Here is a 13,579-nt window from a genome sequence, read left to right as displayed (position 1 = left end):
AATTTTAACAAAAGAGACCAAATTATCAATACACTAAAAAGACCATAAATTGTGTTGGAAGCAAATCATGAGGAAGGAAGAGCGCTAAAGCTGCCTTTTGAGGAGTCATCCTCCCAGTTCACCAAATACTTAGATTTAATTTTAAGCAGATTGTTTTAAAAATAATAATATTTTCTGTTTAAAATCCTGAAATAGTTTTAAGAGGCCTAACATCATAGTTTGCCTTTAAAGAATTAGTTGGTTTATTAACCGTCTCTGAAAGTATCTTCATAAACATCAATGGCTACACTCAGACAGCCTTTCAAATGTGCTTGAAAGTGGTTGTTTAAGAGGCTGGGTGTGAGGCCGGGTGTGGTGGAACATGTCTTTAATCTCAGCACTCAGGAGGCAGAGGCAGGCAGATCACTGTGAATTCGAGGCCAGCCTAGTCTACAAAGCAAGTCCAGGACAGCCAGGACTACCCTGTCTCAAAAAACCAAAAGAGTTTGGGTGTGATGGTTCATACATGTAATCCCAGCATGAAGGAGGTTGAGGCAAGAATACGGCCATGAGTTCAGGCCAGCCTGGGCTATGAAGCCTGTTTCAAAAAAGCAAAACAGCAAAACAAAACAAAACAAAGCAAAACCCAAAAAACAAAAAAGGTGGCTACTTGCTGCTTTTCTCTAGGAAAAAGATCTTATAAAGTACAATGTACACTAACTCCTGGTTTATATTTGAAAATACTCCACTTCTGAACTTAAGGACGTCTGAATTAATTATCTCCCCAGAAGAATACTATAAAATGAATAACTACTATAACTTTTAAATATTTCCACATCTCTAAATATAATATCAAAACTCCACATTTCAGAAAATGCATCATACATCATAAATATGTATCTCTTTGATGGTGATATCTATATTTTTTGGAACTAAACCTAATAAAATTTAAAACTAATAGGAATACTGTATAAATAGTTCCATTAGTTAATTTATAGGAGGACTACTTTTTCTTTCACCATTATTTAACTTTAATGTGCATTCTCCAACAGCATATACTTGAGTTTTTTGGTTTTATTTGTTAGTTGGTTGGATGGTTGGTTTGCTTTTTTGCTTTTTGAGACATGGTTTCTCTGTGTAGCTCTGGCTGTCCTAGAACCCATACTGTAGACTAGGCTGGCCTCCAACTCAGAGATCTGGCTGCCTCTGCCTTCAGAGTGTTGGGACTAGAGGTGTGCACCATCATACCTGGCATGTTGTTCTTTATTTATAAATCTATAAAAATCTCATTTGGATCTAAATTATAGTCTACATATAAGATCAATGCTGGGTGAGTCTATGTGCTATAACTAATAATCAGCTAACAAGCCCCCCCTTAGTTTCCTTGGTAAAGCTGAACTACAAAAATCAGGTAGTAAGTTACTTATCAGCAGAGGATCAGTAGGTATACATGGTGAAATCCTACAAAGTCTGCGTTACGCAGGTAACTTCCCCAGTAATCTAAGTACAAACTATGTTGAGTATAACATACTTTAATCAGCTGTGATGCATCGACATAGCTAAACACCAGAAACCAAAGCCTTCTCTTTATATTTCACTAATTACAAAGAAAATCAGGTTGCTCTTAAAAGAAAAATAAACAAACAAAAAGGTTCTGTTAAACAACTTTAAAATGACATTCTAAGTTTACAGTGGTTGACAAGTCTTCATACTATAGAATCTGTTCTATAGTTTGACTCTTTATTTTCTTAAAGACTGCCACCTGTGCTGAGAAATACATTTCAAATTTTTACCATATATATTTCATACACATATAAAATAACTACTAGAAAAAAATTCCAAGGAATAATTTCATATAAAACCATAATAAATGTCAGGAAAGCTATAAAACATGCTCTAGAGAAACACAGAAAGCCTGACTTTAATTATGTTATGCTACACAATGATATTAGTATAACAGTAAACAAGAATGTTAGAAACAGCAAATTAATTTCCACAGTGATGATGTATAATGTTAAACCCACAGATGCTGCACATTAGAAGGCTGAAGCATTAGAGGAAAATGTTTCAAGCAGGAGAGCCATCCAATCCAATCCATTTGTTCATAGATGATCAATTTTACTCAATATATCCAAAAAGAAAATTCTCAATAGACATAATAAAAAAGTATGAGTCCCTAGAGCTTAATTTAGTTTTGAATTTTAAGTACAATCATAAATGTAAAGCTTTATTATATATAAAGCTAAAGAAATGAAAGATGAAACCAGACAAACACGATTTTAGATTATTCTTTCTTAACAAAACTCCCTCCAGGCTGGGCACGGTGCTGCACACCTTTAATCCCAGCATTCAGGAAGCAGAAGCAGGTGGATCTCTGTGAGTTTGAGTCCAGCCTGGTCTACAAAGCCAGTCCAGGACAGCCAGGGCTACACAGAGAAACTTTGTCTCAAAAAACCGAAACTAAAACAAAACAAAACTCCCTCCAACTTATGAAAGTTTTTTTTACATCATTCTCCATAATCATTTCAACTAAGTGAACAAAGACAGGACTAAACTGCATAAGGGGAAGTCACACCTACAGATGACAATCATTTTTAAAATGAATGCAAGTTATACTGTGAACAAATGATATTCATAGGAAGAAAATAATTATGGCAATCATAACTTTCTTCCTTTTACAAGAAGGCAAGGTCAGAAGCAGGCAATATATTCATGTTTGCACAATGAGGTGCTTCTGTATAAATGTAACCTCAGTTTTCTTTTCACTGAAGTAGATGTGTATTTTACTTTTGAGGTATAAGTGGCTTCTGCATTAAAATGTCTGTGATCTAAGCACAAATGTCTAAACCAAGGGTGGCTGAGACCATCAAGATAAGAGTAAAAAATAAATTTAGCAACTTTTAGATTAGACTGAGAAAGTGATCCTTGTTTTTGGTAGCTCCAGCAAGTGCATTCTGAGTTTGCTGTCTAGCCCCAGAGGGAAAAAAGACACATTCCCATCCTCCGTGTATTTATTAAGAAAAGCTTTTGTTTCTAGAAAAAGAAACCACTCACATGACCTGCAAACAAGCAGCAAGAATGAAGACAGTCAGCATCCTCCAAGGCCTTGAAATTAAGTTTCTTTCGCATTCATTTGCAATTTAAAAAATAACAATAAAATTAGATCAAGAGTATCGAATGTAGTAAATGCACACAAAATGCCTTTGGGATAAATCAAACCAAAGGAACACAGAGAGTGTTTCAATGTAACTTAATTCCAGGGTTAATCGAAATGAGAGCTATTTTGTGCCAGAATTAGTAGAATGATTTTACAGTGAAGGTCAAATAGCTGAAGTGAAGATGTTCTTAACAAATAGCAAAGATTTTGGATTTGCTTCAAAAGAAACAGCTAATAAAAAGTTCTCCAAACTTACTGATTTTTTGTTTTCCTTTTTTTCTTTTACTGTAGCTTTATTCAGTAGGGAGTGGCAAGTTGCCTACAGAACAGAGATGAGCACAAACAAGTCACAGCACCGACTACATACAGCAACAAAAACAATGTTGGCTTGTACATAAAATTACACGGTCAATGTAACACAAATGGAACCAACAGAAAAGTAGAAATCAACTGAATTTTGAGGGTCAAAGTTTAATCCTGGATTTTAATTTTTATTACACTTTTAAGCCAAGCACAAAATAATCAGCAGGAAATGTTGAGACTCAATCATGTCTACTATTTCTGGCTATAAATGACATAAAAGTTGTCCTCAAGCAAATCTGAGGAATATTTACACTTGAGTCAATTCCTAGCTTTTGAAAATTTTACATAAAATATTTATTATGAAGTAGACCACACACTTAAAACATTGTGTCTACATGATTTTTCTGATATATAAGATACTTCTCTGTGTGTCCTTCAATTGACTTAAGAGTTATTGTTCCAACACCTACCAGTTAATTAAGATGTTATTAAATAAGAATTAAATGGCTAGATATGCAGAAAACAAGCTTTAGAGACTCTGAATCTAAAATTCATGTTTTTAAAGGAGTGCTGTTATAATCTCACATCTTCCAGTGTTTGCAGAGTGCTCCTTTAAATGGTACTGCTCAGCTTATTAAAAGCCACTGTACTTAGGGAAAGAATGTTAGCATCAACTAGGAAACAAAGTTAATTAATATCAAAGTTAAGAAACTGCAGATAATATAGAATCAAACTTAAATCTGACTAAAAATTTCACTTGTTACAGATGATGACTACAGTCTGATGATTCTCAAACTGCCCTCCCCATCAAAAAACCAAGAAACATTCATGCAAACCCACACAGATGTCAGTCTCATTATTTAGAGCTCTATATCTAGAATAAAGATTTCTTCAAAATTAAGACTTCTGACTTGGGAGGCAGAGGCAGGTGGATCTCTGTGAGTTCGAGGCCAGCCTGGTCTACAGAGCAAGTCCAGGACAGCCAAGGCTACACAGAGAGACCTTGTCTCAAAAAACAAAACAAAACAAAATAAAAATTAAGACTTCTGATTGGATTATAACAATTATTACTTATTTAATATTTTAAAAACTTAAAATAAAAGCCAGTTATGACAGCCAATACCTGTAATCCTAGCCTTTGGGAGGCTAGAGAAACCAAGAGAATCAAGAATTCAAGCCCAACTTCGAACTACAAAAGTCTTTCTCAAAACAACAAAACTTAAGCATAACACAAACTCTTTGATCCAGATACACAGCATCTTATTCCAGCAATTCTAAGGCAGTGAAAACCATAGTCCATAATAACTTGGACATAAAATCAGTTTTAAACTCACCCACCCATTCATCCATCCATCATCTATCACGTATCATCTATCTACCCATTACCCAGCCATCCAGCCAGCATCCATCTATCTATCCACTCACCCATCATCTATCCACTCACCCATCATCCATCTATCCACTCACCCATCATCCATCTATCCACTCACCCATCATCTATCCACTCACCCATCATCTATCTATCCACTCACCCATCATCTATCTATCCACTCACCCATCATCTATCTATCCACTCACCCATCATCTATCCACTCACCCATCATCCATCTATCCACTCACCCATCATCTATCCACTCACCCATCATCTATCTATCCACTCACCCATCATCTATCCACTCACCCATCATCTATCTATCCACTCACCCATCATCTATCTATCCACTCACCCATCATCTATCCACTCACCCATCATCCATCTATCCACTCACCCATCATCTATCCACTCACCCATCATCTATCTATCCACTCACCCATCATCTATCTATCCACTCACCCATCATCTATCCACTCACCCACCATCCATCTATCCACTCACCCATCATCTATCTATCCACTCACCCATCATCTATCCACTCACCCACCATCCATCTATCCACTCACCCATCATCTATCTATCCACTCACCCATCATCCATCTATCCACTCACCCATCATCCATCTATCCACTCACCCATCATCTATCCACTCACCCATCATCCATCTATCCACTCACCCATCATCTATCTATCCACTCACCCATCATCTATCTATCCACTCACCCATCATCTATCTATCCACTCACCCATCATCCATCTATCCACTCACCCATCATCTATCCACTCACCCATCATCCATCTATCCACTCACCCATCATCCATCTATCCACTCACCCATCATCTATCCACTCACCCATCATCCATCTATCCACTCACCCATCATCCATCTATCCACTCACCCATCATCTATCTATCCACTCACCCATCATCCATCTATCCACTCACCCATCATCCATCTATCCACTCACCCATCATCTATCTATCCACTCACCCATCATCTATCTATCCACTCACCCATCATCTATCCACTCACCCATCATCCATCTATCCACTCACCCATCATCTATCCACTCACCCATCATCTATCTATCCACTCACCCATCATCTATCTATCCACTCACCCATCATCTATCTATCCACTCACCCATCATCTATCCACTCACCCATCATCCATCTATCCACTCACCCATCATCTATCCACTCACCCATCATCTATCTATCCACTCACCCATCATCTATCCACTCACCCACCATCCATCTATCCACTCACCCATCATCTATCTATCCACTCACCCATCATCTATCCACTCACCCACCATCCATCTATCCACTCACCCATCATCTATCTATCCACTCACCCATCATCCATCTATCCACTCACCCATCATCCATCTATCCACTCACCCATCATCTATCCACTCACCCATCATCCATCTATCCACTCACCCATCATCTATCTATCCACTCACCCATCATCTATCTATCCACTCACCCATCATCTATCTATCCACTCACCCATCATCCATCTATCCACTCACCCATCATCTATCCACTCACCCATCATCCATCTATCCACTCACCCATCATCTATCTATCCACTCACCCATCATCTATCTATCCACTCACCCATCATCTATCCACTCACCCATCATCCATCTATCCACTCACCCATCATCTATCCACTCACCCATCATCTATCTATCCACTCACCCATCATCCATCTATCCACTCACCCATCATCCATCTATCCACTCACCCATCATCTATCCACTCACCCATCATCCATCTATCCACTCACCCATCATCCATCTATCCACTCACCCATCATCTATCTATCCACTCACCCATCATCTATCTATCCACTCACCCATCATCCGTCTATCCACTCACCCATCATCTATCTATCCACTCACCCATCATCTATCCACTCACCCATCATCCATCTATCCACTCACCCATCATCCATCTATCCACTCACCCATCATCTATCCACTCACCCATCATCCATCTATCCACTCACCCATCATCCATCTATCCACTCACCCATCATCCATCTATCCACTCACCCATCATCCATCTATCCACTCACCCATCATCTATCTATCCACTCACCCATCATCTATCTATCCACTCACCCATCATCTATCTATCCACTCACCCATCATCCATCTATCCACTCACCCATCATCTATCCACTCACCCATCATCCATCTATCCACTCACCCATCATCCATCTATCCACTCACCCATCATCTATCCACTCACCCATCATCCATCTATCCACTCACCCATCATCCATCTATCCACTCACCCATCATCTATCTATCCACTCACCCATCATCTATCCACTCACCCATCATCTATCCACTCACCCATCATCTATCCACTCACCCATCATCCATCTATCCACTCACCCATCATCCATCTATCCACTCACCCATCATCTATCCACTCACCCATCATCCATCTATCCACTCACCCATCATCCATCTATCCACTCACCCATCATCTATCTATCCACTCACCCATCATCTATCCACTCACCCATCATCTATCCACTCACCCATCATCCATCTATCCACTCACCCATCATCCATCTATCCACTCACCCATCATCTATCTATCTACTCACCCATCATCCATCTATCCACTCACCCATCATCCATCTATCCACTCACCCATCATCCATCTATCCACTCACCCATCATCTATCCACTCACCCATCATCCATCTATCCACTCACCCATCATCTATCTATCCACTCACCCATCATCTATCCACTCACCCATCATCCATCTATCCACTCACCCATCATCTATCTATCTACTCACCCATCATCCATCTATCCACTCACCCATCATCCATCTATCCACTCACCCATCATCCATCTATCCACTCACCCATCATCTATCCACTCACCCATCATCCATCTATCCACTCACCCATCATCCATCTATCCACTCACCCATCATCTATCTATCCACTCACCCATCATCTATCCACTCACCCATCATCTATCCACTCACCCATCATCTATCCACTCACCCATCATCTCTCTATCCACTCACCCATCATCCATCTATCCACTCACCCATCATCCATCTATCCACTCACCCATCATCTATCTATCTACTCACCCATCATCCATCTATCCACTCACCCATCATCCATCTATCCACTCACCCATCATCCATCTATCCACTCACCCATCATCTATCCACTCACCCATCATCCATCTATCCACTCACCCATCATCCATCTATCCACTCACCCATCATCTATCCACTCACCCATCATCCATCTATCCACTCACCCATCATCTATCTATCTACTCACCCATCATCCATCTATCCACTCACCCATCATCCATCTATCCACTCACCCATCATCCATCTATCCACTCACCCATCATCTATCCACTCACCCATCATCCATCTATCCACTCACCCATCATCTATCCACTCACCCATCATCTATCCACTCACCCATCATCTATCTATCCACTCACCCATCATCTATCCACTCACCCATCATCTCTCTATCCACTCACCCATCATCCATCTATCCACTCACCCATCATCCATCTATCCACTCACCCATCATCTATCTATCTACTCACCCATCATCCATCTATCTACTCACCCATCATCCATCTATCTACTCACCCATCATCCATCTATCCACTCACCCATCATCTATCCACTCACCCATCATCTCTCTATCCACTCACCCATCATCCATCTATCCACTCACCCATCATCCATCTATCCACTCACCCATCATCCATCTATCCACTCACCCATCATCTATCTATCCACTCACCCATCATCTATCCACTCACCCATCATCTCTCTATCCACTCACCCATCATCCATCTATCCACTCACCCATCATCTATCCACTCACCCATCATCCATCTATCCACTCACCCATCATCCATCTATCCACTCACCCATCATCTATCTATCCACTCACCCATCATCTATCTATCCACTCACCCATCATCTATCTATCCACTCACCCATCATCTATCCACTCACCCATCATCCATCTATCCACTCACCCATCATCTATCTATCCACTCACCCATCATCTATCTATCCACTCACCCATCATCTATCTATCCACTCACCCATCATCCATCTATCCACTCACCCATCATCCATCTATCCACTCACCCATCATCCATCTATCCACTCACCCATCATCTATCTATCCACTCACCCATCATCTATCTATCCACTCACCCATCATCCATCTATCCACTCACCCATCATCTATCCACTCACCCATCATCCATCTATCCACTCACCCATCATCTATCTATCCACTCACCCATCATCTATCCACTCACCTATCATCTATCCACTCACCCATCATCTATCCACTCACCCATCATCTATCCACTCACCCATCATCCATCTATCCAACTCACCCATCATCTATCTATCCATCCATCCATCCATCGATGCATTCATCCATCACCTATCCATCCATCATCTATGCATCCAGCGCTCCTGTATACCTAGACACCAGCATGATCCTAGGCCTAGCAGGCAGGGGTAAAAGCTCATCTCAGTGATATTTGATTGAGGGTTTAGAGCTGCTTATAAAAGTACAACTATGTAAATATGCAGTGGTTTCTTTCCCCCTTAACTATGGTATGTGATTACCTTTGTAGCTTTAACACACATATATGTATAAACTCATTTGGAGAAGAAGCTTTGCTGGGAAAGATGATGTTTACTTAAAATCACAGTAGCTGTTTCTCAATTTTTTTTTTACCAGAACTGAATATCCACTCTATATTTTCTCTTTGGTCCAAATTTATCAGAAAGAAAATAAATAGTTTGTGAGGAAAAAGTTTAATTACAAATCTGTTATACATTTCTTTTATAAATAAAAAAGGCAATTACAATATACAAAAAGGCTTAAAGACCCAAATCTGAACTCATGTAAAAATTAGCTAGCCATAAACTCACTTAGCACCTCAGTTTCCCCAGAAGATCTCCAAAGCAGGAGCTCTGTTTACTAAGAAAAAAAAAATGGTTTCCCATCCTTCAACAGCAGAGCATAAAAGTACAAGGATACCATTACGTCACTGCCAATGTTACATGGGCACATTAAAGCCCAAGAGAAACAAAACAAAACAAAAAACCCCACAAATTTAAAAAATGCTAACCAAAGAGCAAACAAATTAAGACTCAATGAAAAAACATATTAATCTGAAGCTTTTTTATTTCTATCTTTGTCTTTATTCACTGTAAAATTTGCTTATTACAAACAAAATCTTAGTTATAACAAGAACTGCGCTCCATGGTAGCCGGCGCTAAGTTTACCTCTATAAACGATGCACAGGAACATCTGCATGTGCTCTCCATGAAGCTTTAAGGTGGTAACCAAGTGGGAAGGCAACGCAGGCTGCTGTGAGCTGTGCTCTAAGCTGCACAGCACAACACACAGTGGTAGTGATCCACCCGTCAGCACTTCCCTGTCCTCACCTTTTCCTCCACACCTAACTAGGAAAGCTGGCAAGAATCCTGCTTACTTAAAAGTAGTAGAAATGATAAACTTGTTCCTTCACAAAGTATTTCCCGCACGCTCATTAAGTGTCCTATTCTTTTTACATTATTAGTATAATGTTCTCAACCTGTGTCCAAGTTTGCTGATCATACAAACATATTTTTCATTATGGAGAGCCACATGAAGAGCTTCTCTTAAAATCTAATACAACAGAACATGTGAGCGGTACAATCCTCATTCATTTTCAACCAACTGACACAAGGCCACTGTCATTTTAGAAGCCCATTTTCTTTCTAAAAACTAAAAAGCTGATTCAGACTTTTAAATGTGTGCTGTTTCTTATCAGCCTCATTTTACAAACAGAAAAGCAAATATATTGAATTTAAAGAGAAACCTAAGAGTAAAGTTACAGGAAACCCGGCAATGCACGACACTATACTGTCACTAACCCATTCTCTAGCCTCACAGTTGACTCAACTACACGGAGCTTCCTGGAGCTTTTTGAAAAGGCAGTAAAGTCATAACACATTCACAAACTGAATGCAAAGTGCATTTTGTCATATTTCTATGTATGCAAAGTTTTCTTTTTATAGACACAGCAGATGCATCTTTTAAAATAGCAATGGGGAAAAGCAGCCTCAGACAGCTTTTTAAAATGGTGATTTCGCTGATGATGTTAATGTCTCTAAGCAACTGAAGCTGTAAGCCAAGAAAAAAAAGGTTGGGATGACACTGCAAAATCAGAACTACATGGGTTTTTTAGTGAATTTCCCTATTTGCACCCTGATTCCAAACCCAGACCCTATGGTAGTCTTTTTTCCTTTTTGAAAAGTTGATGCAGATTTATAGGCCATCCCTTGGAAGAACTTATTCCTAAAACTGAATACATAATTCAAAAACAGAATATGTAGAAGAGCACAGGCCTCATTCTTTCAACATGGAGGGAATCCCTGTGGACATCTGAACTCTTCTGAGCACTGTTTGCTGTGACAGTGTTAGAAAGTCTGTTAGCTACTGGATGGTGGTAGAATGTATCTTACAAGCAGCATTCTATATAAAAGACACAGGACATTTAGCCTGTCCTGAGAAAACAGGACACAAATCAGTGATCTCTTGAAGCGGAAACCAAAATTAACAGATCAAGTTATTTATAATGCAGAAAGCAATGAGCTTGCCTCAAGTAATTTAGGCAGAAGATGAGCAAAACTGCGTAACATACCTCATTTCAGAACAGTCAGTGAATTGTTTTATTGTTGCTGTTTTTGGTTTTTTTGCGACAGGGTTTCTCTGTGTAACAAAGGCTTGCCTGACCTGACTCATTCTGTAGACCAGGCTCTCCTGGTCTACAGGACGGAGAGCTCACAGATATCCACCTGCCTCTGCCTACCAAGTGCTGGGATTAAAGGTGTGCGCCACCACGCCCAGCACCCATTAAGTGAGTTTTAAGCTGCTTTCAACATAAGGAAGATTAATTTATTTTCCTTAAAGTTCCTTAAATATCTCTGAAGAAAACATGAAGTTTCTCTCAAAGCCAATCTAACAATAGCTCTTTAAAATTTTATTTTATCTTACATGTATAGGTGTTTTGCCTGGTTTTATGTATATGCACCACATGCATGTCTGGTGCCTGAGGAGGTCAGGAGAGCACTGGATCCCTTGCGACTGGAGTTAGAAATGGTAGTAAGCCGTCATGCGGGTGCTGGAAACCAAACCTGGCTCCTAAGCAAGAGCAGCCAGTGCTCCAAACTACTGAGCCATCTCTCTATCCCGTATTAAATCATGTGTCCAGATGACGGTCAGCCGCTGACACTGCACACAGCATTCCTCTTCATTTGCTTTGGGTTGAGAACGGCAATCTTGAACTTTCAGCATACCTGGTATAAGCAATGGCAGACACTTCGCAGCTGAGAGGGGAATTCTGAAGAGGAACTGATGATGGCATGGAAGAACTTCTCTGTCATCTGAAGAAGGTTCCTCTGGTTTTCCTCAAGGCTCTCAGAAGGTTCTAACCTGTAACAAAGCAAACATGACTATTGAAACAAAATCACTCCTCACAAGGCTTAGATTCGGACAGAAATAAAACACAAATGTGCTCTATAATGCCAATGTGCTGGCTGGCACTAATTTTAGTATTCATAAGGAGAGATAAATGGCTATCAGGGGTTTGGGGCCAGACTGACCTATACAGTGATGTTGAGGTCAGCACTGGCTGCAAATTGAAACCCGGTCTCGAATACAAACTAACAAACCCAAAACAGAAATTCCACAACTCAGGTGCAGGCAGGGGGTCCACATTGAAGGTTTTTCTTAGTTTCGTAGCAAGTTTGAGGCTAACACGAGCTACAGGACCCAGTCAAAAACAAAGAAAACAATAACCACGACAAAAACAAGTCTGAGGTAACCAGAAATTTAACATAAAATCAGGCCTATATATTATATATTTTAGAATTTTTTGTTGGTACAGAAATACTAGTGCTTTGTGTCGTTTTACTTTTTGCTTGTTGTTTACTGTGTGTGCATGTGTGCATGTGCGGCTCACATGACAACTTGTGTGAGTCAAGTCCCTCTTCCAACCATGTGTGATTTTCAGAGTGACCTCTGGTCACCAGACTAAACTGTAGGTACCTTTACCTGCTGACCAATCCCCACAGCCCTGTGTTTGTGTTCACGCTTATTTTTGTTATTTTGTTTTGGAGACAGGATTTACTGTGTAGCCCTGGCTGGCCTCAAACTTGAATAGCAGGTTCACCTGTCTCTGCCTCCTGAGTGCTGGGACCAAAAGCATGCACTACCACAATGGGCAGCACATACATATGAACAGTGATGGTTTTTCAAATCTTCATTAATAATATTAATAAAGTGTGTCTTTTATCATTCCCTCTACATCAGGTTTCTGGGATTATGTATGTTCATTCATGCAGATTAGATGTACTCACCTTCAGCATAAAAACATACCGTATTGTATACAGTGATTTATCTGCTCTGCTAATGAGTATTTAAAACTTTTCACTTTTACTAGGTATAGCCAGCACTAGGAAAGTAGAAGGAAGAGCATCAAGAGTTCAAGGCCAGCTTCAAGTACATGGAGTCTGAGGCTAGCCTGGTCTACAGGAACTGTCTAAAATTATTTTTCTGTTCACTTTTATAGATACCACTTCAGTGAACAGATCTGTGCATATACAAGAGTTCCACTGGCCCTGTTAACAAACACTGGCATTTCTTGGAAGTTAAACATATGTTAA

At 40.0% G+C, this 13,579-nt stretch overlaps 1 protein-coding gene across 8 annotated transcripts in view; it reads right to left on the bottom strand.

Moving 5' to 3' along the window:
* Positions 1–13,579, bottom strand: part of NF1 (neurofibromin 1) — a 250,177-nt gene that overhangs the window by 106,891 nt on the left and 129,707 nt on the right. For 6 of the 8 annotated variants that reach the window (XM_084750408.1, XM_084750415.1, XM_084750409.1 and 3 more), the window contains 2 exons: positions 12,212–12,347; positions 3,393–3,455 (listed from right to left, as the gene is read on the bottom strand). In XM_084750408.1, coding sequence (XP_084606534.1) covers positions 3,393–3,455; positions 12,212–12,347 — 199 coding nt within the window. The remainder of the gene's footprint in view (positions 1–3,392; positions 3,456–12,211; positions 12,348–13,579) is intronic. The other 2 variants (XM_084750412.1, XM_084750414.1) reach the window with 1 other exon arrangement.

Source organism: Acomys minous (genome assembly GCF_964271855.1).
Source record: "Acomys minous genome assembly, chromosome: 12".
In the NCBI taxonomy this organism is placed as follows: domain Eukaryota; kingdom Metazoa; phylum Chordata; class Mammalia; order Rodentia; family Muridae; genus Acomys; species Acomys minous.
Note: the sequence above shows the minus strand (reverse complement) of the source record. Positions and strands in the feature narration are given on the sequence as shown.